A 27,806-nucleotide genomic window follows, 5' to 3' on the forward strand; every position below is an offset into this window, starting at 1 on the left:
AGGTTTTGGAGGAAGAGTGATAAACACTGGAATGTGCCTAGAGGAGGGGACTGGGATGGTGGGGCAACTGAGGCATGTCATATGAAAAACGAGTGAAGGGCCTTTCTAATTCAACCAGACCAGGACTGCCCTGCAGGCACGGATGGAGCAGGGGCTGGGATAGCGGCCAAGATCTTTCTCATGGCACTTCCTTTCCCTTGACAAGGTCACCTGCTGAGCACTGCAGAGGTGGAGTCAGCACTTGTGGAACATCAGGCTGTTGCAGAAGCAGCTGTGGTCAGCCACCCTCATCCTGTGAAGGGCGAATGCCTCTACTGCTTTGTCACCTTGTGTGATGGCTATTCCTTCAGCTCCACTCTCACTGAGGAGCTCAAGAAGCAGAGTGAGGAGCCTCCGTGGGCAGGGAGGGACTGCAGGGTTTGTCCTGACAGCCCAGTTACCGCTGCAGGTTGTCGGGGAGGGGCTGGAGTGAACTGCTCCCCAAACCACAAACAGATCCCAGGGAGCTGATTGCCCTCTTTTTGTTCTGTCTCCATCAGTCAGCCACTAGGATAATAATGGCTGGCATGAATAGAATTCTTTCTCTGTGCCACCACTGGGCTAAGTGCTTTAAATGCATATAATCACCCCATAAATAAATCCTATTGTACCCTCATTATAAAGATGAAGACATCGAGGCTCAGAGAAGTTAAATCACTTGTCCAAGCCACACTGCTAGAAAAGTGGGATTTCAACTCTAGCGGGTTGATTCTAGAGCCTGAGGTCCATGAAGGTACTTTAAGATAAATGAGATAGGCCCTGGCCAGGTAGTTCAGTTGGTTAGAACGTGGTGCCGATATGCCAAGGTTGCGGGTTCAATCCTTGGTCAAGACACACACAAGAATCAATCAATTAATGCATAAATAGGTGGAAGAACAAATCAATGTTTTTCTCTCTCCCTCTCTAAAATCAATTTAAAAAAGATAAATGAGAGAGTAAAGAGACCATGTTTTAAAAAGAGAGACAGGCAGTGCCCTTGAGGCAATAGGTGGGGAATAAAGCCATCTCTACTTCAGTTTTGGGGAGCCTGGCTAAAGGTTCTGAAGTAATGCTCAATGATTTGTTGCTTACAGTTAGAGAAAAGATTGGCCCCATTGCCACACCAGATTACATCCAGAATGCTCCTGGCTTGCCTAAAACCCGCTCAGGTATGTTCAAAGACTTGAGGATTGGAATTGGGGTATGGTGGAGTATGGGTGGGTGAAAGCCTTTGGCAGAGCTGGAGTTGGTTAGCACAGTCACCAGGTAACCAGAAACCTGTGGTCCCTTAGGGAAAATCATGAGGCGGGTGCTTCGGAAGATTGCTCAGAATGACCACGACCTGGGGGACACATCTACTGTGGCTGACCCATCTGTCATCAGCCAGCTCTTCAGCCACCGTTGCCGGACCATCCAGTGAACAAGACTGCCCTTTACCCAGGATTCCCCCCGCTTGGCTTTCCAAAGTTTTGCCCACCCTCCCTGTCCCCATCCAAGAGTGCTGAGGGCCAGGGCTGACCCACACCACCTCCCTCAACCAGGTATCCGGGACCGAGGACCAGCTTTACCCTTGGGTGGAGGCAACTTCCTATGACTGCCAGGCAGATGGGACAGAATCCAGGTCAGCCTCAAGCTGTTGTGCTTGCAAAGAGCCTTGGAGCCCAGAACAGGGAACTGAAGGTCATGTTCCCAACCCAGGTTGAATGTTGAGAGGGCAAGTGAGGGCCTAGACTGAAGAAGCAGGGAGGCAGCTCTGTAACCCTACATCAACTCTCAGGAAGCACCAGCACTTATCTTGGGCATGCACTTGCCCTTAGAAACACCTGTTTGTGAGTCCTGGAACAATTATTATTATTTTTTAAACACTTTGCTTCTTTTGCTCTGGGTCTTTGTGCCAGATGACAGTGCTCGCCTGCCCATTTGCTCCAGGGGCTGTGAAGGCAGGCTCAGTTTCCAGACGGTTTTTAGATCATTGGCTTCTTTGGGGCCAGAGTAACTTGTCTTCTTTGTCTTCTGTCCCCACCTTCATCTGAACACAGTTGTACCCGTGACAGACACTCTCAGATGAAATTCTCTTCTCCCCTTGATTGTGCTCAAGCTCTTTGGTTGTCGGAATAAAGTCTGTGACCTCAAGATGATGACTTGTTTTTTCAGGTGTCTTACAGGTTCTGTACTTACTAGCTGCTCTGATTTGTGTGGGGACGGATAGGGGAGTGGTTTTCCCCAGGGAACACCTTATACCTTCCTTCCAAAACTTTTGGTCAGGACAAACTAGGCAGGGCTACACTCATTGGCCCTTTGACAAACTACTGAGCTAAGCAGGAGAGCAACTGAAGCCAGTTCGCAACTGTGATGCGCCATTACAGTTGCCTTCCTTCTGGCTCGTGCTAGGGGCCCTCTCTCCTCATTAAGATCCCTAGAGAGCATTAGTGAGTCACTAAAGATTCTTCAAGGTCCTATTCATAGGATCTGGAGCTAGGGAGACTCTGATTAAAGCCAAGCCACTTCTCTGCTCCAATCCACCGTCAATGGGCTGGCCCAGATTAAAGATCCTCCTTTCCCTAATTGTACAAACCAAGCAATCACAGAATCAGAAATGTAGTTTTATTTAAGGCAGAGGTGGGGAAGGGCTATGCCCTTCCACCCCACTCTTCCTGTGCCTAAATCCTATCCCAAGTCAAACAGAGACCTGCTGCAAAGGCTGACGAGGGACTGACAGGAGGGCAGTAGTGCTACGGACTCTTACCTCGGTCAGCTCCCTTTCAGCCGTACCCATGCCCTTAGGATTTAGGGGCTTCTAGACCTGACCTAAGGGAAACACAGCTTCTCTAGTCCTCAGACAGGAGCTACCCAGCATTCACCCTTCCATGAAGACCCTGGGGTCTCTAGAAGAGACCAGCCCTCCCAAGGTGGGGGAAGAAAAGCACCTCCCAGGAGGACTAGGGGAGGAATGACAAGTGCGAGGGATAGAAGGTCTCTTGAGCGAAGTTGGGGCAGGCTTGGCTGTGCCCTCACACAGGGTATGGGTTGTCCAGAACTGCCACTCCTGCCGCCACACCACCATCCGCGTGTTCGATGGCTTTGGTTCGAAGCAGATGTCCCGCGTGTTGGTTCATCACAAGTGTCTTTCCCTGTCTATAGAAATGGGAACAGGGGACACACAACTCTCACCTAGACTCAGTCCTCAAACCCAGGACTTTCCCTGGTCCCAGCTGACCAGTACATGGAAAACTAACTGCACCCAAGAAAATGTTAGGGTTTTAGAATACAACTTGGGTTTTGGCAGCCTCACCTGGAAATTACTAGTTCTGTGTCTTTGAGCAAGTTACTCAGCCTTTTTAAATATCAGTTTCTTTCATTTTAAATAGGGATAATACCTCTCGTTTTGCAAGATGTTAATAAGGATTAAATAAAACAGGAAAAGCAGCATAACATGATGCCAGGCTCACATTTCATGTTCTATAGCTGTAAATTTCCTTCTCCGCTTCTCTTAAGATGTCTATGGTGGTGGTGGGGGTTTGGGGTGATGAGAAAGATGTGGGGTGTTGGGGAGGGATTGGGAGAGGCAGGCAAAGATGCTGCAAGTGGTTAGAGGGGATTATAGAGAGGGCAGGCCCTGGTATTCCTATTTTGCCCTGAGTATATTGAAGGAAGTGGTATGAGGGACCAGGAACTGTTCCTTATAAATTCACAAGTCTTCCTCTCTTCCTGATTCTTTAGTGTTCAAATCCAAACCCAGGGGCCACTCAGAATTTCAAAGTCACCGAGTATCCTCTAGCTGGCCCATCTCACCTTTCCCAGAACCCTCGGTAGCCTGAGAACTGGACCCAAACTCTCTTCTTCCCAGGAGTCTCCCAGCCCAGGGATTTTCTCATCCATCTTGATACTACTTGAAATTTCCTTTATAGTTGCAAAATACATCTCATCTGGGCTTCATCTGATAGCCCTGTGAGGTGGGCAGGTCTTGGTCTTTGGCTGATTTACTAGATAAGGAAATGCAGCTAGGAACTGGCACAACCGCTCCCTGTCCAGTGCTTCCCTCCAGGCTTTCTTGGCTGGCCCCCTGGAAAGCAGGAGCCCCTCCTGACCAGCTCACCTGACATAGACCCCGAAGATGCCCAGCTCTGAGATGCACTGGGACACTCGGACAGGGCTTCCAGGCCGTAGTAGGCAATTCCCAAAAGGCTCAGGCTCAATCTTCTCCATGAGGATGTAGGAGGCTCTCTCCTCACTGTCTTTGAGCTGCTCCAGAGCCCGCATCATCTCTTCCCCGTATAGGTTGTTACCTGCAATTCCACTGGCTAGTCACCCTGGATTCTGTGCCCAACTTCTCCACCCTGTAATCCCACATCTGGGGCCGTGTGGACAAGTCAGCAGTCTCAGTTCCTGACACAGAGAAGCCAGAGCAGGCCTGACTCCTGAGGAGGGAATCTTACTTTAACAGAACAGCCCTGACTCAAAAAGGTGAACCCATCTTCCACCACACCATCCTGCCCTGGTTCTCCTCCTACTTGTCTATGGCTATTACTGCTCAGCCTCTCCAACTGGCTCCTGCCTCTCTTAAATGTTGGGATTCCCAAGGAATTGGTCATCCACCCTTATTCTCTCCTCCATGTACACTTTTTTCAGGAAGATCTCTTCCAAGTCTCTATCTGTATTCTATAACTTATTAACTCCTAAATCATTAACTCAAGCTGCCTACTCTAGACATCACATGATATCCCATGGGTCCCCCAAAACAAACTCAACATGTCCAAACAGAATTCATTACTTCTGCCTGAACCTGCCCAGCTTAGACCTTCCTCCTCCCAATCAGGCAAAAGGCACCCGAGTCATATTTAACTCCTCCCTCTCCGTCATCTCAGCCATTCAGACACATCTCTTCAGTCTGTACTCCACACCGTCACAGCCCAGGCCTCTGCACTGCTCTTCAGGACAACTACACCAGCCTCCTCTATGGTCTCTGCTACTAATGTTCCCCCTCATTCCAAGACCTGCTCTACCATGGCTGAACCATAGATTCCGAATCAATTGTGCGTCTGTTCCTTCATTAAAATTCTCTAATGACTTCCCACTACCCTTAGGATAAAATCATCTATTCAACATCCTTTATAAGCAGGTCCCAAACCATCTGTTCCAGCCCAAATCCTTGCCTCCTCCCATTTCCCATGTTGTACTCCAGCCTCACTAGTAACCCTTTAATCTTCAAACATACCACATTTTCATGGACCAGTGCTTTTGCTTAAGGTTGCTCCTTCTGTATGAAATGCTATTCTCTCCTTTCCTTCTGGGAAACTGCTACCTATTCCTTCAGACCAAGATCAGAAACCATCTCCTCTCAGTCTGAGAGGCAGAAATAATCCTTGCTCTCAAGGAGTTCAATCTAGGCAGGAAGACATCCAAAGTCCCGATGTGTCTTCATCCCTCTCCCCCAGAATCCACCCACCCACAGGCACTGCAGACTAAACTGGTCCAAATCCTCAGATGCTGAGTAATCAGATTCCCTGCACTCCACAGCCTTGGATCACAGACACTGTCCAAGGTGAGGGCCTGTGTCAATTCTTTCATCTCTCAGAGCCTAGGACTGTGCCCATAGCAAATGCTGGTCAGCACTGGTGACAGCCTGCTAGCCCCTTTTCACTGAGCAGCCTTGCAAAGGGGGATCCACCTACCTCCACCTTCTCTCTGGGGCTTCAGCACAAACCGGCTAGGAGCAGCAAGAGCCTCAGCAATGGCCTGGTCTCCCTCTTCACCCTGGCAGGAGGTAAAACAGCAGTCATTAGCGGTTTTAGGCCAAAGAGACGGGCTGAGGCCCTGCTGCTTGTGCAGAACAGCATCAGAAAAAGAGTATCTGGGGGAAGAGCCGTAAGCCCCTTTAGGCTGGGTGATACTATATGGATGTGACATCCTTCCCCTGTGCCTGCAAAGACCCCTGAAGCGGCAAGTACAAGAGAACAAGTTTTCTCGGACAACAATTCAGGGGTCTGCAGCAGGAGGCATGGAAAGCAGGTACAGACATTCCCTAACCCTTGCCGTCTGCCTCAGTCTCTCCCTCTGGTTACCGTCTCCATCTCCACCTTTGCCGAGTTTACAGTGGATCCCAGCCCTCCTCCCCAGGGCTCTCGGGTTCTCACAGAGCATCACTGACCCAAGTCCAGCCCAGTACCAGCTCCAGCCACTCCCACATGTTGGGCTCTGGGTCCCTGCCACCTAGGAGGCATGTGGTGGGGGAAACAGGCTGCTCACCTACCATGTCCAGTGAGTAGAGGCCAGCAAAAGTGGCACGGAGGCGGGCCACGACCTCAGGGTGGCCAGGGAGCAGCGCCTCCAGCACGCCCACTCTGCTCAGCTCCTGCTGCACCTTCTTAGTTCCAGCCAACTGGGTGGCAATATCTGGGCACTTGACAGCACATGACCTCTCCAGCAGGAGGCGTGCCTTCCAGTTCTGCAGAGAGCAAATGAGGAATTTTACTTTATATCACATCAGCTGTCCAGCAGGGGCCGGGTACTATGCTTTCTATCCTCACGTTCATTGTCTCCCAGGGTCCTTGCAACATCCTGGTGAGGCAGGTGCAGCCCCTCCCAATCTACAGGATCCTCGCCCTCAGGGAGCTCATAGTCTAGCTCACTGATACATGACTAATTAAAAGGAAAAATGACATAAGGTCTAAAGGCGCAGAAAATTGATGAAGAAGTCTGAAAGGGATGGGACACTTGTTTCCCACTGCACTCTGAATAAAATCCAAACTCTCTCCTTCACGACCTCATTCTATGCCAACACTCTACCCTGCTCCCACATTCTAGCCACACAGCCCTGCCAACCCTCAAACATACAAACGTCATTCCCACCTACGGGCCTTGGCTTTGCTGCCTTTCCCTCTGCCTGGAACTCTCTTCCTTCTGACTCTTTCAAAGGATGGTTGGATCCTTCTTATCCTTAAGTCTTGCCTCAAAGTCATCTTCTCAAATCACCTTATTTAATGTGGGCTTCCCCATAACTCTCTGTCACCTTGTTGTTACATTCAGAGAGTTTCCCCCAACTAGAAAACATTTCTTCTATTTTGTTTCCTTCTGGATGTTCACCTGCCTGACCAGACTGTGAGCTCAGTAAGGACCAGGCCCTTGTTGTCTGTCTTCGTTCCTGTCGTACCCCAGTGCCTAACATGGTGCCTGGCGCTTTGTAGGTTCTTAATAAATATTTGTTACTGTTGTTTAGTAGAGTGAAATCTGAGTGATGGGAAGAGTCAGACAGGTAAGACTCAACAGGGAAGAAGCACAGTAAGTCTTCATTTAATGTTGTTGATAGATTCTTGGAAACCAACTTTAGCACACACTAATTGATAAAAACAAGAGTTAAGTTCCTACGGCATATTTCTGGTCACAAGAACATCACCAAACTTCTAAATAAGGACCCAAACAGAGACTTCCGCCAAGATGGAGGCATAGGTGGGGACGCCGTGCTTTCTCATACAACCAAGTTTAGAGACAACTAAATATTAGCAACAGAAAACACAGCCAGAACACAGAAAATTGAACTTTTCAGAAGTCTGTTAACAACAAATTCTTCAGCCTGACCGGTAAGAGGGGCGAAACCAGCAGCTGGCGGAGCGGGGTTGCACAGGAAAACTCCGTCAGACGGACTCAGGCGAGCGGAATCCAGGCGCAGGGTTGGACCTAGTGAGAGACACAGCAAGCGACCTCGGGGAAACAGCGAGGGAGCAGGGCTGCGGGTTGACTGTGGTCGCACATTCGTGCGCGGATAGACAAGCGAGGGAGTGGGCGATTGGACGGGACCCAGGTCCCCTCGGCCAGAGGCAGCGGAGGGCGCCGCCATTTCCCCGCTCTGACCCCGCCTCCACGTACAGCGTCATAACCCAGCGACTCTGAGTGGCCCCGCCCTGGTGAACCACCTCGGCCTCTGCTCCTCACCCAGCAGCGCAAAACAGCAGAGGGGGCCGCCATTTCCCCGCTCTGACCACGCCCCCACATACAACGTCACAACCCAGCGACCTGGGAGTCCAAGGCTCCCCTCCTCGTACTTAACAGGCTAGAACAGACCAAAAATGGCTCAAGAAGATCTCAAAGCCCCAGAGCCTATAAATCTAAGCAATGAAGAAATAGCAAAACTCTCAGACGCACAGTTTAAAACACTGGTGATCAGGATCCTCACAGAACTGGTTGATTATAGCCACAAATTAGACAAACATATGAAGACGAAACTAATGGAAATGAATGGAATTGCACAGGAAACCAAGAGCAATGAAAAGGAAACTGGGACTCAAATCAATGGAGTGGACCAGAAGAAAGCAAATAATGGCCAAACAGAAAAGAGTCAAGAAGCAAGAATTCAAAAAAATTAGGAGAGTCTTAGGAACCTCCAGGACATCTTTAAAAGCTCCAACATCCAAATTATAGGGGTACCAGAAGGGGGAAAGGAACAGCCACCAGTGGAAAACTTATTTGAACAAATAATAAAGGAGAATTTCCCCAATATGGCAAAGGAAATAGACTTCCAGGAAATCCAGGAAGCTCAGAGAGTCCCAAAGAAGTTGGACCCAAGAAGAAACATACCAAGGCACATCATCATTACATTAGCCAAGATTAAAATGAAGGAGAGAATCCTAGAAGCGGCAAGAGATAAGGGGACAGTCACCTACAAAGGAGTTCCCATCAGACTGTCAGCGGATTTCTCAAAAGAGGCCTTACAGGCAAGAAGGGGCTGGAAAGAAGTATTCCAGGTCATGAAATCCAAAGACCTACAACCAAGATTGCTCTATCCAGCAAAGCTTTCATTTAGAATGGAAGGACAGATAAAGTGCTTCTCAGATAAGATCAAATTCAAGGAGTTCATCATCACCAAGCCCTTATATGAAGTGTTAAAGGGACTTACCTAAGAAAAAGAAGTTAAAAAAACATGAACAGTGAAAGGACAGCAAACTCACAGTTATTAAGAACCACACCTAAAACAAAAGCAAACTAAAAGGACAGCTAGATCAGGAGTGGAAACATAGAAATGAAGATCTCAAGGAGGGTTAGCAACAGGGGAGTGGGAGGAGGAGAAGGGGGGAGAAGGTACAGAAAATAAGTAGCATAGACAGTAGATAGAAAATAGATGGGGGGGCAAGAATAGTATGGGAAATATAGAATCTAAAGAACTTGAGACACATGGTCATAAACTAAAGGGGGGTAATGGTGGGGACAGAGGGGTTGGGTGGAGGGGAATGAAGGGGGGAATAGAACAACTGTAATGGCATAATCAATAAAAAAAATAAATTAAAAAAAAAAGGACCCAAATATTTCTAATATTAAACACTGAAATAAATGTGAGTTATACATACATTTAAGAAAGATTAATAAAAACAAGTAAGATAATTACTTTCCAGCCTACTTAGTCCAGTCCAGGGTTGCGGGCGGAGGAGCCTGTCCCAGCAGCTCAGGGTGCCCGGCTGCAAGCAGTTCTGGATGGGACAGCCTTCCATTACAAGGCACACTCACACACACCCCCACTCTCACTCAGACTGGGACAGTTTGGACATGCTGGTTCATCACCTTTGGGATGTAGGAGAAAATGAAAGTACCAGGAGAAAACCCATGCAGAAATGGGGAGAACGTGCAAACTCCAGAGACAGTGTCTCCAGCTGGGAATAAATTTTGTTTTCTCATCAATGTCACAATGAAACGACATTATTCGAGGACCTGCTGTACTCCGGTTAACAGAATAATATAAGCAAAGGCCTACAGGTGGGTAATCATGGGATAAACGCTCTGGTGTGCCAGGACTTTAGGTCATAAGAGGCAGAGAAGCAGCAGAGGGACATGACTCCCTGCTCTAGTCCACCTTCTCAAGCACGAGGGAGACAGTCTGTCCTGGATGCCAGACTGCATCAAACTGCCCACAGCAGGATCAAGGCTATGGTCTGAAGAACAATGCCCTTGTCGCCCCACCCCACCTCACCCCTTGCCCATGCCCACAAGCGAATTGGACCCTTCTGATGCTGGTTCCCGGGTGGGTGGGCTTGTGTATGTTCTAGGACCCTGTGGGTCTCTCCGACAAACTCTCCTGTGAGGCTGGGAGTCTCTCCCAGCACCTTTTCAATCGGTGCTTTTAGGCTTTATTTCCCATTGCTGGGGTCCTGGGTTGTTGGTCTGTCTCACTGCCGGTTTTTCCCTAGTTTATCTGTGTGTGAATGTGTGACCACAGTCAGCCTGCAGCCTTGCACGCTCTGCTCGTTTCCTCCCTGCCCGGGGTCTGCTAGCCCCGTGGGGTCTGTGCTCCCAGGTCTGGCAGCCACCACCTCTTCCTGCCGCAACCCCTCTCCACAGGCCGCCAGCTCTGCCTCTCTTACTGGTCTGGTCGAATTGTCAGACTACCATATAGTTCAATTTTCTGTTTGTTCTGGTTGTCTTTTGTTTCTAAATCTTTGTTGTCCTTAATTTTGGTTGTGGGAGGAGGCGCAGTGGTTCCACCTATGCCTCCATCTTGGTTGGAAGTTCTCAGATCTGTTTTTAGAGATGCTAAATTGGGTAGCATGAAATTGGCCATAATGGGGAGTATTTACACCATGGAAATCAGCAAATGCTACAAATTGAGATTATCCTTCCAGAAAAATAATTGTTAAACATTGCCAGCCTATCCCCAGAAACAGTATAAATGGCTAAAGCATTGGGTTTCTAAGAATTCAGGTTCTAGAAGACAGTGTGTTTGTAGAGAGTGAGAGAAAGCAAGAAATTTAGAGAACAGAAGTTTCCAGCAGCAAGTTCCCTGAGGAAGTACTGAGTCCAAAGCTCAGGAAAAAACCCCGATTGCTGTGACCCCTGAGTTGGGTCTGAGGAATGATAGTACAGCCCAGGAGACAAACAATGGTTGAACAGAAGATACCAACCTGTAGATTGTACTGACTCGGCATGTAGCCATCCCGGAAGTAAACCACAGCAATTTCCTGGCCGTCCCTAGAATGCAGGTTGGAGAAAGCAGCTGCGTTAAATTATAACTGATGTGTTCAGTGGTTCAATCTATTTCAGGGTGCATCAAAGTGAGTCTGGCTACTTTGAAAGTCCAAAGGGGCAGCCTGGACAAGGGTTCATTGGAACCAGAGAGAGTATAGATATTTGCACACCACTGCTTCCACTAAAAACATAGTCTTCAGTAAGGAATGCTTTAGAATATTCCAGACCTAGAGTCATTCTAAAAAGCCAGAGGGAAACAAGAAAGAAATTAGGTACATATTTAAAACCTGGGCTCAAAATTACTGAGCAGCAGAATCATATTACCATGCTTAGAGAAATTGGTTGGGTACTGTGTGCAAAGTGAAGAGTCACCAGTTCAATACCCACCTCTCCCGTGGATATATTTATTGATTTTACAGAAAAGGGAAAGGGGAGAGAGAGAGCAAGAAACTTCAATGTGAGAGAGAAATATCGACTGGTTGCCTTCCATATTTACCCTCACCGGGACCAAACCCACAACCTAGGTATGTGCCCTTACAGGGAATCAATTCTGTGATCTTTCTAAGCATGAAATGGCACTCCAACCAACTCAGCCACACCAGCCAGGGCAGACTGAGATTTTTTTTAAATGGCAGGAGTGATGGGGGGAGATGCAAAATTATGAGTCTAGTTAAGACGCACACTGTCGCCCTGACTGGTGTGGCTCAATTGAAGCAATGGCCTGTAAACCAAGGAGTTTGATTCCTAGTCAGGACGTGTGACTGGGTTGCGGGTTTGGATGTTTCTGTCTCTCTCCCTCCCTTCCCCTCTCTCTAGAACTAATAAGCGTGTCGTGGAGTGAGGATGAAAATTCATTCATTCATTCATTCATTAACAACAACAAAAGACACAGACTGTCTTTTCAATTGTTTCACCTTTTAAAAAATTTTATTTAATATTTACCAGCTTATCTGGAAGGTAAATTAATGACTTTGTTTTGTTATGGTAAATAAGTACATTTTGAAAATAGTAAATGGTATTGTAAAATCCCATGGAGGTTCTTAATTTTAAGAATCATAACATTTCAGGTCTACATATGTGTGCTGCAAGCAATACTATCCAAAAAATGTGGTACTAACATCATCTAGTGGGGCCCCCTGGTGGGAGGTGCAGGGCCTGGCTTGGAGCACCAACCCAGGCTCCTGAAGGTCTTGCCTGAACTCAAAAGAGCAGGTCCGAGATCAGTCACAGAATAAGCCAGCTATTCCTCTTCCTTCCTGACCGCCCAGCCCAACTGCGCAGGCCTGACTTGACCAGCCACAAAGAGGGACAAGAAGCTTGTGGAAGCACAAGGGCACATGAAAACCCAGGTTATTTTAAAAGAAGGCCCTTATCTAGTATGGCAGCAGCTCTGATACAGCCCCTTAGAAGCAGAACTTGGCTAGCCTTCTCCAAAATTTCCTGGGATGATGGGATATTTCAGACAGAAAGAAGTAAGCTATCACATCTCCCGGAAGAAAGGATCGTTTGGGACAAGTAGGTAAAAGGATGAGTTTCCGAAACCAGCCCTGTACTGGACCCTTGGGAAATGTTCCCTGAACACTTACACAAACAGCTTTCGGTCTTGATCCAAAGATCCCTTTTCAGAGACATCTTCAAACCTGCGCCGCATCATGTGGATGTTCCTGGGAAAGATGGGCTGAGGTCATAGGGAGTGGATGCTCTGTTCTGAGTGGCTCTCCCCAGTCCTGGGGCCACATCTGGAGGTCTCCTCTCTTTTACTTACCTGGCCAGTAGTTCATTCTCTACGGCACGCTGGTCAAATATGTTCCTTTCCTTCTCCTGAGCGATTAGTAGCACCAGAGCTCTGGGGAAAGAGCACAGGTGGCCCAGGTGGCTATAAAGCTTATACTCCCACTGGGCCACCCCTTTCTGGCGTGAGAAAGAGCACAGCTTCCCTGAAAGAGTAGATATCTCAATTCAGGACAGCCTTGGGCAAACACCTGAGGCTACAGCACGTTATTTCCTGGAAACGGAAACTTGAAAAAATAAAGATGTCTCTGCCCCTTCTCTAGCAGGCAGGTGAAATACTGCAATGGTGTCAACTTTCTGTGCAAATTAAAATTCAGATTTAAAGTCACCTCAAGGGGGTGGGCTGGATGGAGGAGGGCACGGGGGGAAATTGGGACAACTATCATAGAATAACAATTTTTAAAAATCTCAAAACCCAAAAAGACTTATTCTTAGAATCTGGTTCTAAAATCTTTCTGGAAGAACAAATAGGTGAGAGTACTAAAGAATATTTTGTAAGAACAATGCTGGAGGTTGGGACAATTGACCCTATTACTAGATAGTGAAGCAGATAAGAAAATAGTTTTTGATTCTTGCATGAAATGCTAAAATAGAATGAAATCCTATAAAAACACTATAGTGCCAACTATAAATAAGAAATTATCTCCTCCTGGGGTCTCCCAACATTTTTTTTTTTATGTACACGGGGCCAGTTTTTAAAAAAGATTTTATTTATTTTTAGAGAGAGAAGAAGGGAGGGAGAGAGAAAGAGAAACATAGACACCCATGGGTTGCCTCTCGCACGCCCCCAACTGGGGACCTGGCTACACAAGGCCATTTTTTGATCCCAAGGTATTAATGGGATCACTGGGGTTTACCTGATCTCTTAGTCTTTGCTTATACACGTTTCTTAACAAAACAAGAGCTTAAGGACTCAGGGAAAAGCTAATGCCAGAGAACTGCCCATTTGGCTACCAACCAAGCTGTTTACAGCTGTCAAAGGCGGGTCCAGCCCTGCACGGGACTCTCCTACAGCCAGCGCTCAGCAGCACCTCACTCCCTTTTTGCTGTAGCTGGACTCCTCTGTGCCTCTGGCTTCTTGCTGAGACGCTTGGATGGCAAAACTTTGGCTTAGAGGTCTAAGTATGGATTCCCGACCTCCTGTACTTGGCCTCTTGTCCGTCTCTGCTTCTTCCTAACCTCTGTGTAATTCCACTTAGCTGAAATACAGGCCCTAGTGTGCAGCCTCTCCTGGGCTGCCTGACATTAAGCTGAGTCTTGGCTCAGTTTAGGGTCTGAGAGACAAGCTGGAAATGGTGCTCCCCCAAACCAGCTCACTCTGAGAGAATTCCAAGGGCCCATGGCCTTGCTTTGCACTTTGCAGTCTGATCTGCCCCACTCATAAGTGGGAAAGTGGCACCCTGGACCAGGGTGGCCCACCTCTAAGAAGAGGCAAAGAAGAAAGGTTGGAGGCCATAGGTTAAAGTGGAACTACATGCCCTGGTTTAACCAAGTCAGCCTGTGCCCTGCTAAATGATCAGAGCCAGACCCAGAAAACATATGATCCTCCTCCTGCCTTCAGTTCTGAGCAGTCCGTTGGGATAAGAACTAGAAACATTGTCAGCTAAGGAAGGCGAAGTGGCAGTATCATGCTGGCTGGGAGTGAGGACTCCTAAGTCACAGTTGTGGCTCTGTTGGTGACCTGTGGTATCACCTGACCTTGGGCAAGTCAGCTTCTTTCCTTGAGCCCTGATTTCTCCATGTATAAAATAAGGGTGTTAAATAGATCATAGTTCCCAGCCATTTATACCAAAAGATCCCCCTTTCTTATCTCTACTCATTCCAATCACATACACTGTATTTTGAAAGAGTTTGAATAAATGTCTAAATTGAAATAATAATTTTCCAGCCTTCCTTTTAAAAAATTCTTGCAAAGTATGAGGTAACTGATGAAAATTCATCTGCTGTACAATAGCCTCAGCCTCAGTTTTGCAATCTATATTATGGGGCCATTCATCTTGGAGGTAGGAGATAGCAGAGAACACAGGCTTCAGAGGCAGAAAGACGTGAATTCTAGAATTACCAGCTGCGTGACTCTGGGCAAGTTATTCTACCCCTGAGAAGCTCTCATTTTGCTACTCTAGAAAATAATACTAATAGTTCTTAAAAGGGAGTTATTATTATTAATATTCAAAATCTCACATAAGGATCCTTTAGTTTTTTAAAGAATTTTTCAAATCCATGATTTCATTTAATTCTCACTACCACCCTTCCAGGTATTATCATTACACTCCTTTTACAAACGAAGACTCTGACACAGAAAAGAACAGACTTAGCAAAGGTCATGAGCTGGGTCAGCAGAAGTACATATTTGACTCTCAAAGTGAGAGAAGGCTGGTGAGAGCTCATTAATGCTGCAAGAGCTGTCAGAATAGTGACCCTCACTCATCCAGAAGCCACTCACCTAGCATCTTCGCACATTTGAAACATGGCTGAGAAACAGGAAGAAACTGCCTCTAAGCAGTTAAAACAGACACTGAAATCCCTGAGTCAAAGCTTATGCATTTATTTATCAAAGAAGCCCTCACACTGGCGAGACACATTTGCTTTTCTGAACAAAACACAGCAAATTGGAAAGGAGGTACAGGGATGGGAGTGGAGGATTCCAAATTCAAGCACACCAATAACAGCAAGGCAGTGAGAAAAAATATGAAGTAAAAGGAGCGCTCAGAGCCTAAGAGTTGGGGCCATTAGTGTGGGCAGATAGCCTCGCGGCCTTTCTACCTCTAGGCAGGACCTCTGCATCACATCGAGATGCAGTCCCTGACGGTCATAGTGGTGACCTTGACCTACATGGAAAGATTAAATTACAGTCAGTATCTTTTATTTAAGAAGGAAGCCCAAACCTCCATTAAAATGACTTTGGCCCTTAAAAGTGTTCAGCTTCTCTATGTCTACAACAGTTCACTCATTCCCTAATGATGTCAGGCAAAGAAATTATTGCCCCCATGAATGCCGAATCGAAAGCGGGATTCTTCTGCCACTTTCTCCCCCTTACTTGGCTGAGCCGTACAGCTCCCAGGCTTTGGCAATTCCCAGGGCCAGTCCCTTGCCGGGATTATTGGAGAGGATCTTGGCAGCTTCTTTGGTCTTACCCAGGACACTGAGAACATGTCTGTTGGAGGAGAAACGTCTGTTCAGTAATTGGATGGACCTGAAAGACCCCCTCTGTCTGCGGCTCACAGACAGTTAGAGAAACATCACTTTGAGAATCAGCTGAGCATTAAAAAACATCTTACCATCATATTCCTGTAGGATCCACCTTAGGCTATTATATGCTGGGCTGCCTTTAACCCTGGCCCCTGGTATATATGCACAGAGGGGCCCTAAGACTCTGTGTTCCCACTCCACATCAGCCTCTCAATGAGCTGGAACCCCTTTCCTTGAGCTCCAGGTACTGCCTGGAATCCTGCTGTGGACATCTGGAATTACAGCAACCTGGAGCATCACTGCTGGCTAGAAGTAGATGCTGTTACAACCCAACCCTCAGATGGGAAGCCTCTGCATCCCTCTCTGCCTTGGATTCTGACCTCCTTTCAGACCTTCAAACATATGAGTTCTGTCTCACCTCAGGACCCTTGTAGATACTGTTCCCCCCCATCTGGAATACTACCTTGTACAATAAGGGGGTGGGACTGGATGAACTGTGAGGTCCATTCTCTACCTGAAATATCAAGACCTAATTACAAGTGCTACTGGGCCCGGGGGGTTAGGGGGAGAACAACACGTGACCCAGGGCCCTGGAAGGCAAAGTCAGAGTTGGAGAGTTGGAGATCCCTGTCCCCACCTGACTGTAGGCTCATCAGGCTATTGCCCACTGGTATGCCCAGGGCTGCCCAAGGGACCTACCGGTGCACAGCTGGGGTCCGGGAGGCCAGGCCCCCAAAGCTGGCAGAGATGGTGTTGATTTCAATCTGTTTCAGGGCTGGGGAGCCATCTGCGCTGCGCTGGAACATGTAGTCTGAGCGATTCAGGCCCAGGAACACAGTCTGCGGGGAAAACTGAAAGCTGAGGACATTTGCCCAGGGTCTGACTCTGACGGCCCAGCCATGGAGCAGACAGGTACCAGGGGCTCTATACAGCAAGAGACAAGAGATGCTGGCTAACACTCCCAAACATTGTTATGGTCATCCCAGGATTGGCCAGTGAAGTTCAACCCCAATGAGAGGCAGGTTTCCATGAGTTCAGGACATGGGCTTAAATTCCTCTGGCTGAAAAAAAAAAAGGTGGGGCGGGGGGGGGGGGTAGCGATGTGGAGGAACAGGTCCCAGAAGGGAGTGGACATGGAGTAGGGAATGGCTGGTTACCTGGGCAATGCCCTCTTTCAGGACTTGCTTGTGGATGTCAAAGAGACGAGCAGTAAAGGTGTCCCTTTTGATGGTGCTGGAGGAGGAAACAACATTTTCTAGGTTACATGGAACTTTAGAGGTCAAGGAGTTCTACCAGTCCACTGATTCCTGAATCCCCTCTGGGTTCTACTGACCCAAACCCGAACACCAGCTAGAGAACAGTGGTTCTAGGGAACAGCTCTGGAGCCAGGTGCTCTGGTTGAAATCCCAGCTCTACCACTTACTAGTAGGAAACCTTAGGGAATCGCTTTTCCTCTCTGTATCTCACTCTGCTCAATGTAAAATGAAGAGGAAAACGATTATATTTATATCGCACAGTTGTGATAAAAAGTGAGATGTTTTATGTACAGAATTGAATATAGCATCTGGTCCCAAGAAGAACTCAGAAATGGCATGGTCTAACCATTCCACTCTTAAATAGCCCAAATGGCTATAAGCTCTCTGACGGACTTATCGTTAACTCTGTAGTTGCCCCCGTACTCTGGGACCTCCCAGAACAGGTCTCTTCCTCTCCTGTGGCATCCCACAGGGATTAGAAGTCAGCAGTTATACTCTGTACCCCAACAGGAGTTTTTCGACTCAAGCTAAATATCCTATTTTTTTCCCTTCATCCAGTCCTCGGGTGATGTGATCTCAGGAAGGCCTTCCCCGTCTGGTCCTGCTGCTATGTGATTGCATAGCACCGTGGACCTCTCCTACATTGTTCTAACTGCAGTGGCAATTTTCCATTTTACTTGTGTGATTATTAGCACTGTCTCTCCCATTTGCCTATAAGCCACTTGAGGGTACGGACCGTGTCTGTGCTGGCTCATCATCATGGCCCGGGGTGCTGCTGTGGCCTAGGGTGGAGCCCATCCAGTATGGTCTTCTGCATCCTCAGGAAGAGGCACCCATGGGTAGCTAATGCCACACTTGTTGTCTCTTAACATTCGGGATGGTCTCTGCCTACCTGCCCAAGCCAGACTCGCAGGCACGTCCTGTTACAGGGGCCCCACTGAGCCCAAGCAGCTCAGGCAGGCCCTGAGGTTCATGGGCTCCCCAGCCAGCTCTCTCACAGGGCTTCCCAGCCCTTGGTGAGGAGTAGAGTCCCCGGCTGGACTTCAGCCTCCAGGAAAGTTGGAACACATTTTCCCACTTCCAGAGAGGTGCTTCCCTTCACCCCCAGACTCTAGGGGGCTATGCTCACACATGTGCTCCTGGGGCTCGTCTCCCTTCGAGCCAGGGTTTGTGTGTATTTCACAGGCGAGGGAACAGAGTTTGCAGCAACAGCCTGCGGGGAACGTCTCCCCCATAATGGCTTCTTCAGGGTAAAGGTCATAAGTCAGACTGCTCACACTTCCACAGTCCAGAAGCACAGGTTCGAAAGCCAGGCCCACCCCAAGAAAGACAGGGGTGGTCGGGTTTGTACATTCATGACTCATTGTGTTTCAGCCCCAAGTCAATGGTTTCCAAACATCTTACCGTACGATCCTGTCATACTCACCCTCACGCCTAGGTACACATTTTAAAAGGATTCTGTCTCTAACAAGATAAGCGTCTTCTTTTGAAAAATTAGTCAGACATGTAATTACATGTGTTTAGTCTTCCTCTTACATATACATGCAAATATACATGTATACATATTTATATATATTTAATTCTAAAATAAAGAATGTAATTCTAAAGCAATTCCCCTTGCCCAAGGGCCTGAAGGAAAAAAACGATCACGGGAAAAGAGGCAGAAAGGAGGGGCCGTGTTCTGTCTCCTCGTAGCCCCATCTGCACCCCACCCCACCCAGGGATGAGGGGCCCCTGAAGAACAAGAAAGGGCCACTGGTTCGGAGAAGTAGCTAATATGACTTTGAACCCAACGACCTCATTTGTCCTGTTTCCTCTAAAACCATGACGACCTTCTCTCATCCCAAATGGAAATTTCAGTCTTCAAAGAACAGAATGTCAGTGTGGGAAGGGACCTTAGATTTAGGCCAACCTCCCCGTTCTACAGATGAAGAAACTAAGACCCAGATAAAAAAATATGGCTTGAGGCCATATTTTTAAATAAGTGGTGGAGCCAGGATTAGAAGCCAGCTCTCCTGACTTTTCTACTACTTGTTGTTTCTCTGGCGGGTACTTGTACCCCACTCCACCAAGTCAAATGCAAAAGCAACACCTCATGGCTCCCCAGTCTTCCAGGCCCTTGGTTCCAGCAATCCCAGCACCCAGCACCCAGCACCCAGCACCTGGAGAGAGTTCGCTCCAGAAAGGCAGCGTTCTGGCTGACAGCATCCACCAGCAGGTTGAAGTCCATCTGCACAGCATAGGCCTGCTCCAGCAGGGCACTGGGGACCAGCGAGGGGAAGAGCGTGAAAGGGGCATAGCTCACCACCTGATGGAGGAGAGAGCGGGCAGGGGTAGAACACCTGTGAATGGGTGTCTTCCTGTAAATGCGACCCTATGGAAAGTGCTCCCCCCAGGGTTGGAGATGATGACTCAGGTTGCCAGGCCTAGAGTTCAGCTGCATTCTCAATTCTTTGAACTTTGGCAGAGCCAGGAAACCCACATACCATCCAAGATTCCTAACAACAAATAAACTAGAATTTGGGTAAGAGAGAATAACATGACCTGGTAACTTACTTATGAAACATTCTTGAATGTAACCTCTTAGTATCAATTTGCCACTCATTGTGTTACTAGGAGTTTGTGGTGTTAGAACTTGGCATTGAAATATTTATTTTAAAAATATTATTTTGAATGGATAATACAAATACGTGACACAAAATTCAAAGCAACAGAAGGATACACAGTGAAAAGTATGCCTCATTCCCACTCTGACCCTAATAACCCAGTTCTCCTTCCCAGAGGCAAATGGTGTACTAGTGTTTCACATCTTTTTAGGTTAATGTATATGTATACATATAGATTTTCTCATTTTTTACGCACACCAAAGCACATGATATATACATTGTTCTGTCCTTCGCTTTATACATACTTCAGAGACGTTTCCATATACATCCAAATAGAACAACTTCGTTCTTTTTAATGGCTGTATAGTATTTCATTTTTCAGATATACCACCATTCACTGAAGCTAGCTTTTTATCATGAACATTTAGCCACCTTTTTGCCACTATTACAATCAATGCTTCAATGACTATCCTGGAATATACATTCTAGGTATTTTGTGCATAAGAAGGTAAGTTTCTAAAAGTGGAAATGTCAGGTAATTAGGGTAAGTCCATTTAAAATTTTGGTAGATAATTCCCAAATCGCCCTCCTCAGCAGCTACTTTAAGACAAAAAAACATGGCAGTGTGTCTGCAAGAGTCAGGCTCACTCAGCTTGAAGCTTTGACGGGTATGAGTGACTGAAGATGAATTACACAAGCGGTGACTTAATTCCCTGAGTGCATGTGATGATCAGCCACAGGCGTGTTCCCTTGGCTTGAAACTTCACAACTCTGCCTCTTCCAACCAATCCCATTTGGCCTAGAAAACTACCCCAAAGTTTTTCTACTAAGACTCATTATGCGCACTTGAATTGGGGACCAACAGTATAAAGCTAATCTCTGCTGTCCATAAGCTAAAGGCTGAAACACAGGTTTTGTACTTTTGATAGAAAAACAGATACACAGTAATATTCCTCCACTATAAGACTTACAGCCCATGCATGTGACAGTTAACATCGCTTCAGAGTCAGGGAAACAATGCAGAGTGATGGGAAGAGCTCCCATCCTATGTAAAGGGCGCGGTTGGAACTCCGCTGTAGCCAACTGTGGGCATCAGGAAGTCAGCCAGGGTTAATAGCTGATTTGATTTTTCAAGACAAACTGGGAATCCAGGTATTTTTTTTTTCATTTCATGACTTTAAAAAATGTTGGCTCTGACTTTTTAAAAGACAGTCTGGTCAAAACAAAAACAAAAACAAAACTAAACAATGCATACCTCTGGGGAGGAAAACAGGAGCTCCAGGAAGGAGACATTCTATACACTGAATACCCTTTTGGATTTTGTACCCTATTCAAGTGTATTTTTGTAAAAAAATGAATTAAATCCCTAAACGCTGCAGGGGCCAACCATTCAGTCTGCACATGACTAGTCTGATCTACAGAATAAAGGTCAGACTCCCCTCCACCCGTATCCAAAGCCTCTCCGCTGTCTGCCTTTGGCCTGCCTCCTTTCCCACTCTGTCCATTTACCTGCCCTGCAGTCAGCTGAATTCTCCTAAACATTTTTGGCCTTTTCCTGCTCTGGGGCCTCTGCTATGCTGTGCCTTTCCCCCATTTGTCTTTTAACAAACTATAGAAATGATCCCTGAAAGTAGAGTCTTCCATTTGTCTTTTAAGATCTAGTTCCAATACCACTAATAAGTTGTTCCTTCCTCCCTATGTCCTCTGCAGTACCCTGGGAGAGGCAGTAACACACAGAGGTTTAGACAATGGACTTAGGAGGCAAACTCCTTGAGTTTGAATTCTGGCTCTGCCAATTACACCACCATTTAAGTGACCCGAAGCAGTTACTTAACCTCCGTGGGCCTTCCTTTCCTCATCTCTGTTGCAGTGGATTAAATGAGTTACTGATTCCAAATTGAAAAAGACACACTCCTTGTCTTTTTTTTTTCTCTGGATTGGAAAGTTGAGGGCTATGCCTTTTCTAGGTTCCATCAACTTCCAGAAAGACCAAGTGTTGGACCTTCACACAATACCTGTTGATTAACAGAAGAAATAAAGTCTTGGAACAGAAAATGCTACATCCTGGGTTCAGACAAGCAGTTCACAAAATCTCAGGTTCACAAACCAAGCAACGGAATGCCGCAAGCAAGAGGCACACAATCCACAGTATCAGCTGATCTTTGGTGAGAGCCATTCTCATTAACTCGGGCCTCAGTAAACACTAATTAAGTCTGGACTCGCTACAAGGCCCCCGACTAGGTTCCAGGCACACAGAGCCAAAAGAGTGTCTTGGTGGAAAAAGATGGTGGCAGCCCTTTAGTTACTAATCAGAATAGTGCTAAGAATAAGGTTAAGTAAAAAAAAAAAAAAAAAAAAAAAAAAAAAAAGTAAAGCACAGAAGAACTTGTCTAGTATTCTTTGTGTAAAAACTGGGAAAAAGGAATATATACACATTTTCTCTCTATGAATAAGCTATCTGAAAAAAATAAGAATAAGTATTTTCTTTATGCATATAAAACACAAGTTATCTTCAGGGCAGGAGAACTGGGTAGATAAGGACTGTGGGAGTGGGGGTTAATGTGTAAACTCTGACACACTTTAAATCTTGAAGCATGAAAATGTTTTACCTAGTCACAAAATAAAAAGAGGTTTTTGTTTTGTTTTAAAGGATGAGATTTTTTTTAAAGGTGTGGTGTGGACTCAGCAGCTCTATAATAATACTTTTACGTATGAACCTCAGAGGATACACTCCCATAGGTGCTCAAACGGGCAGGAACAGCGATGTTCCCTGTAGCGCTATTTGTGGTCATAAGACGCTGGAAATCCCCTCAATAACCATCAGTAGAAGAAAGTTAGACTGTGATTCATCCACACCTGGACTGCTATACATCAGAATGCGGCTGATCCTAACGGAGGAAGTTGGAAAGAGTTCTAAGACTGTTAAATGAAAAACAAACAAAAAACACATCACAGAATAATATGTATCATGCAACTTGTTTTTTTAAACTATGTATTTCTTTATATACATACATATGTATATAAATGCAGAGAGAAAGACCTGGACGGATGCACTACAAAACAACTACGGAGACGGTAGTATGATTAGGGTTTCCTAAAAAATAGTAACTCACTTGGCAAAGTGCTTCCTATTAATTATCTTCTAATTCTTTTACCAACTTGATGAGGTAGATCCCACGATTATCCTTTTTTAAAAATATTTTATTTATCTTCAGAGGGAAAGGGAAGGAGAGAGGGAGGGAAATATCAATGTATGGTTGCTTTTCGTGCATCCCCCGCTGGGAACTGGCCTGCAACCCAGGCATGTGCCCTGACCAGGAATTGAACCACGATCCTTTGGTTCGCAGGCCCACGCTCAATCCTCTGAGCTACACCACCCAGGGCTGGTTATCCTCTTTTAATATTTGGAGAAACTGTAGCTGAAACAGCTATGTAACTTGCCTATGTCACACTTTAAGTCTCAGACTTAAATTTGGTTACTCTAGCACAGTGTTTTTTATTTTACATACTTCTAGAGATCAATATTAGTTAGTTATTAAAAGATAAAATCGCCCTGGCTGGTGTTGCTCAGTGGATTGAGTACTGGCCTTCGAACCAAAATGTTGCTGATTTGATTCCCAGTCAGGGCACATGCCTGAGTTGTGGGCCGGGTCCCCAGTAGGGGGTGCTTAAGAGGCAACCACACACTGATGTTTCTCTCCCTCCCTTTGCTCCTCTCTTCCCCTCTATCTAAAAGTAAATAAAAATTTAAAAACACAAAAATAAATAAATAGAATAGAGTAAAAATGTGATCTCAGACTCAAAGGAGTTGCCTCCAGCCCAGCAGGGGCCAGACAATGGGTAGAAGGACCCAGAGCAGTGTGATCAGAGCAGTGGGGCTGGGGGCTTACGTTGGAGGAGCTGGGCTCCTGTGGGGTCCTCAGCAACACTCCCTCGGCCAGGGCCCGGTCCACAGCCTGCTGTGCCAGCTCCTCCAGCTGCTGCTCATCCTGCAAGAGGCTTCCCCAGCTGTTGGCCATCCCAACCTGCAACAGGAGAGGAGAGAGTTGCTGACAGCGGGGGCCAGCAACCGCTGAAACTGCCAGTGTGGTACAGGGGAGAAAGCACTGGCTGGCAGCTCTTATCAACTTCCATGAGTACAAAACACCAAGCTTGGCAAAGCAATTCCACTGCCACTTTCTCTTCTGATTGCTAGAATGATGACATTATCCTCACAATAAGGAAGCAGAAGTTCAGAGAGGTGAAATGACTTGCCCAAGTTAATCACTGGTAAAATCTGGACTTGAACCCAGGTCTCTGGACTCCCAGCTCAATACTTTTCATTAAAGAAGCAGGCACTAATGTCCTATGTGATTGGGTTAAGTTCCTTCCTTTCCTTACCAAGCTGCAGATTCTCTACATGTGAAACAAGGCGAGTGGGGCAGACCAATGGTTTCTAAATCTGGCTGAATATTTGGGGATGAGGGGGTAGCTTGGGAGAGAATACAAACTCCTGTGCTCCAGAGATTCTGATTCAGAAAGTCTAAGGAGAGGAAGGGGCTGAAAGCCTGTATTTTTAACCAGTTCTCCTGGGATGGGAACCACTGCAATAGATGATCATTTCCCTTCTAGCCCCAGCAATCCACATCAGCAGATCTCAGATAAATTACATGGGGGTGGAGAGGTGGGACAGGGCCCTTTGTGAAATAGTACAAAACGCAGCTAAGGTGGATTCATTCATTTTGCAGCAGGCCCTAGGGGTTTAAGATCTAGATAAAAATCTGGAAAAACACCACTCATTAATTTTGTTCTGCCCATTGTCATTTGATTTTAGGAACAGAACATGGCTGTCCAGTTCAGCGATCCCCAGGAAGAGAGCTAAAACCTCTATCACATTCAGCTCCATCCCTGTCCCCATGACAGGACTGGTGCCAGACCGAGTAGGAAAGTCTGCCAGCCTCAGCACAATGTTTTGAAAGAATAAGCATGTGATTTCAAGAGGCCCTGACAACATCCCTGTTGGGTGAGAGACAGGTAAGGGCAGTCATAGTAAAGAACAAAGCTCTGAGGTTAGTCAGACCTGAGTTTGAGTCCCTAATATTACTTCCTTTATAAATAAGGTCGCCGTGTGACTTAAATGAGAAAAACCCATGTGCAATCCTCTAGCAGTGTTTGGAGCTCCATACACGGGAGCTTGTTTTTTAGCTGTACCCACTCTACAGGCAGGAGACTTGTCAGAGGTCCCACAGCAGTCTGCTGGCATAGCCAGGACTAGAACCTGTGACTTAGACATGAGAGCAATGGAACCCTCCAACTCTGACTGCTGTTGGGTCTCTGTTTGGTTGGCAAACACTGACTGGCACCTAATGCAGGGCCCTTGAGCAGGTACTGGACACAGAGAAAGATAAGACATAATCACCACGAAAAATGCCAATTGGGCCCCTCATTTTTCTCCTATAGTCTCAACCATTCTTATGGCTTTGTTTTGCTGATGCCACTCAAATTTGTACTTTTACAGCAGTGCTTTGCTGACTTGCAAACTAGAATATCCAACTGCTTACTGAGAGTCCTCACAGAGCTAGGGTAAGAATTTGTTGCCTCCTCACAAATCTGCTCTTCCTCTGACGAATCCCACCAGGGCACCCAGGCCTTGCACATACTTCTACACCCCATTCTCCCCAAATCCTGTGGAGTCTAAATATATAGTCCTTTGAATTCCCTGACTTCTCTCCATCTCGACTGTTAGGAGCCTAGCACTAAACACCCTGGGCACCAAATAGATTCAGGGTGAGATTATCTTCAGAGACGAGCATACACCAGCCTCTGTCCCGCTTCCAGGTCTTGGCACGTGCTGTTGTCTCTCTTTGGAACCCTCCCCGCCACTCCTAACCAGGTTCCTGACTTTGTTTTAGAAGTCGTCCTTGTTCCTCTGCATCGGGGGCTTCTACAGCCCTTTACATTTCCCTGCACCGTAACTGTTTTGATCACTTCTCTACCTCCAGCACCTACTACCGTATTCCACTGAATGTTAAATGAAAGAATGATGAATGAATGACAGACTGGGGCCAGATCACCAAAAGCGTTACAACGCCCACACGGAAACCGGTCGGACCTTACCCCGAGGGCAGGACCAGCGCCCGTGTAAAGGCCGAGATTAACAACACGGTCTCTTGCCTAGGCCTGCTCCAGTTCACGGGCTTGCTGGCTCCCACCCTGGACAGTTTGGTCCTAGTCGCTCCCACTTAAAAAAAAAATTTTTTTTTTTAATTCGGGCTTTAAGTCTCACCCGCACCATGTTCCCGTCAGCGGCCCCATCTGAAGTCAGAAGATTTGGGAGACGTGAGATCAACACGCACCAGACCAACCCCCTCACTGGACACCAACTTCCCTGTTCCTGCCATTGAGTTTGATTTGCAAGATCTCCTGATCTCCAGGGTGCCAGTCGCTGGCCAGTCCCCTCCCCTCCCTTACATCCTTCCTCCGGAGGAAACGTGACCCTTGCCGGCCGCCGTCGCCACTCCCCCAACTTACTTGCTCTAGGTCCCGCAGCGCCCTGTACTCAAGCCCCTCGAGCCGCTACTAGAGGTCCAGGGGGCGGGGTCTCCGTGCGATCCAATGCGCTTGCGCAGACTGCCCAAGGCGGAGCCTTTAGAGCTGGCCGGGGCGGAGACCCGTGCCTGGTAGCTGGACGGCGGCCGGGAAGGGGCGGTCCGTGTGGGAGCATCTCTGGCCTTAGGTTGAGTCGGCTGGATACAAGACGACAAGACTTTGGGAAAGAGAAGAGGAGTCAGGCTGTGTTGGCTGGGTGTTGCTGCTTTGTACAGCTCGTAGGGCGTCAGAGTTGGTGATGTCCGGTGTAAGATGGGAAGCACACCCAGAATGGAGCAGTGACTACCTCGGGGACACACAGCTGGTGGGGATAGATGTGGTAATAGAGGCCCAGAGAGGGGCAGAGACCGGTGCAGGGTACCATAGCATGTTAAGAGCTGAGCCAGTGTTGGAACCCAGGCTTATTTTCCACCCAGCCCGGTCCCGGAAAAGCCCACCTGCTTCCTCTAGCCCGTGACAGCTGCAGGAAGAGCCTTAGAGGCAAAAGGAAAACACTTTCACTTTTCTAGCATTTTTAAAGTTAGGAACTGTTGAGGGCTACCCAGTGTTTCTCAAAATGTCCACAATCACTTGCATCAGGATCTGGGGCAGTGTCTTTGTTTTTGTTGTTATTGTTTTAATTTTTAATTTTATTTTTTATGTAGGTTCTTTTTTATGTAGATACCTACCCACACCTCACTCCTTGGCAGGTTCCCAACGCCTTAACTGTTTTTTTCTGTCTGGTTTATGATAGGTTTGTTCTCAAACTGAAGTACTTGATAAGAATCGTAGTTAAACTGAATTCGGTCCAGCTTCTGGTGAATTGATCATGAATAAGACAGAGCCCCTGCTTTCACAACTAATTAAGAAGGTAGACCTGTAAAGAGTGGTTTTCTGGGGAATCAGGGGGAGGCTTTGAGAGTCTCGGGTAGGTAGAAATGTGCAGGCAGTGAAAGAAGTAGGGATGGAGGTGAAAGGCAGGATTGGGGACAGCGTTTCACATGCACCAAGAGAAACTGCAAAGGCAAATAATTCTGTGTGGCTTGGATTGTTTCAGAGCCAATTAGGAGTTTGGTGTGGATACTGAGAAGGGCCTGGGAGTTGAAGCAGGCAATTAGGAAGGAGCTCGGTCTTGGAGGGGGAGCTTTGGATGCCAGAGTAAGGAGTTCGGAATTTGTCCAATGAACAGTGGGAAGCTGTCTTAAGAGTTCAAGTAGGATGGCCCTGGCTGGTGTACCTCAGTGGATTGAGTATGGGCCTGGGAAGCAAAGGGTCAATGGTTCGATTCCCAGTCAGGGTACATGCCTGGGTTTCAGGCCAGGTCCCTGGTAGGAGGTATGCAGGAGGAAACCACACATTGATGTTTCTCTCCCTCTCTCCTTCCCTTCCCCTTTCTCTAAAAATCAATAAATAAAATCTTTGAAAAAAGGGA

General features: G+C 47.0%; 2 protein-coding genes across 5 annotated transcripts in view; one reads left to right on the forward strand and one right to left on the reverse strand.

Annotated features, from left to right (window-relative positions):
- ACSS2 (acyl-CoA synthetase short chain family member 2) overlaps positions 1-2,151 on the forward strand; it is a 58,230-nt gene extending 56,079 nt beyond the window's left edge. For both annotated transcript variants that reach the window (XM_053671031.1, XM_037164339.2), the window contains 3 exons: positions 206-382; positions 1,113-1,187; positions 1,311-2,151. In XM_053671031.1, coding sequence (XP_053527006.1) covers positions 206-382; positions 1,113-1,187; positions 1,311-1,438 — 380 coding nt within the window. In that variant the 3' untranslated portion in view covers positions 1,439-2,151. The remainder of the gene's footprint in view (positions 1-205; positions 383-1,112; positions 1,188-1,310) is intronic.
- A 454-nt stretch (positions 2,152-2,605) lies between these two features.
- On the reverse strand, positions 2,606-26,403 carry GSS (glutathione synthetase). 3 transcript variants are annotated; one of them, XM_037164342.2, is made up of 13 exons: positions 26,318-26,403; positions 23,698-23,832; positions 19,364-19,509; positions 17,103-17,178; positions 16,645-16,784; positions 15,794-15,910; positions 12,731-12,811; positions 12,552-12,629; positions 10,902-10,968; positions 6,269-6,463; positions 5,691-5,772; positions 4,115-4,304; positions 2,606-3,153 (listed from the first exon to the last, which is right to left on the reverse strand). In XM_037164342.2, the coding sequence occupies exons 2-13, from the start codon at positions 23,824-23,826 to the stop codon at positions 3,030-3,032; spliced, it is 1,425 nt and encodes a 474-aa protein (XP_037020237.2). In that variant the 5' UTR covers positions 23,827-23,832; positions 26,318-26,403; the 3' UTR covers positions 2,606-3,029. The 3 variants fall into 3 exon arrangements, with proteins under 3 accessions (XP_037020237.2, XP_037020236.2, XP_037020235.2); XM_037164341.2 differs by lacking the exon at positions 26,318-26,403 and adding an exon at positions 26,079-26,262; XM_037164340.2 differs by lacking the exon at positions 26,318-26,403 and adding an exon at positions 26,073-26,262.
- Positions 26,404-27,806: the final 1,403 nt, after the last annotated feature.

The sequence above is a fragment of the Artibeus jamaicensis genome, unplaced genomic scaffold (assembly GCF_021234435.1).
Source record: "Artibeus jamaicensis isolate MK-2021 breed Jamaican fruit bat unplaced genomic scaffold, CSHL_Jam_final contig_685, whole genome shotgun sequence".
Classification (NCBI taxonomy): Eukaryota; Metazoa; Chordata; class Mammalia; order Chiroptera; family Phyllostomidae; genus Artibeus; species Artibeus jamaicensis.

Bases quoted from the DNA above. Each gene is read 5' to 3' on its own strand.
- GSS (XM_037164340.2), bottom strand. The intron at 6,464-10,901 runs GTTGGTATCTTC...TGCTCTCTGCAG, and splicing joins CGAGTCAGTACAATCTACAG to AACTGGAAGGCACGCCTCCT. The intron at 5,773-6,268 runs GTAGGTGAGCAG...ACCTCCTGCCAG, and splicing joins GCCTCTACTCACTGGACATG to GGTGAAGAGGGAGACCAGGC.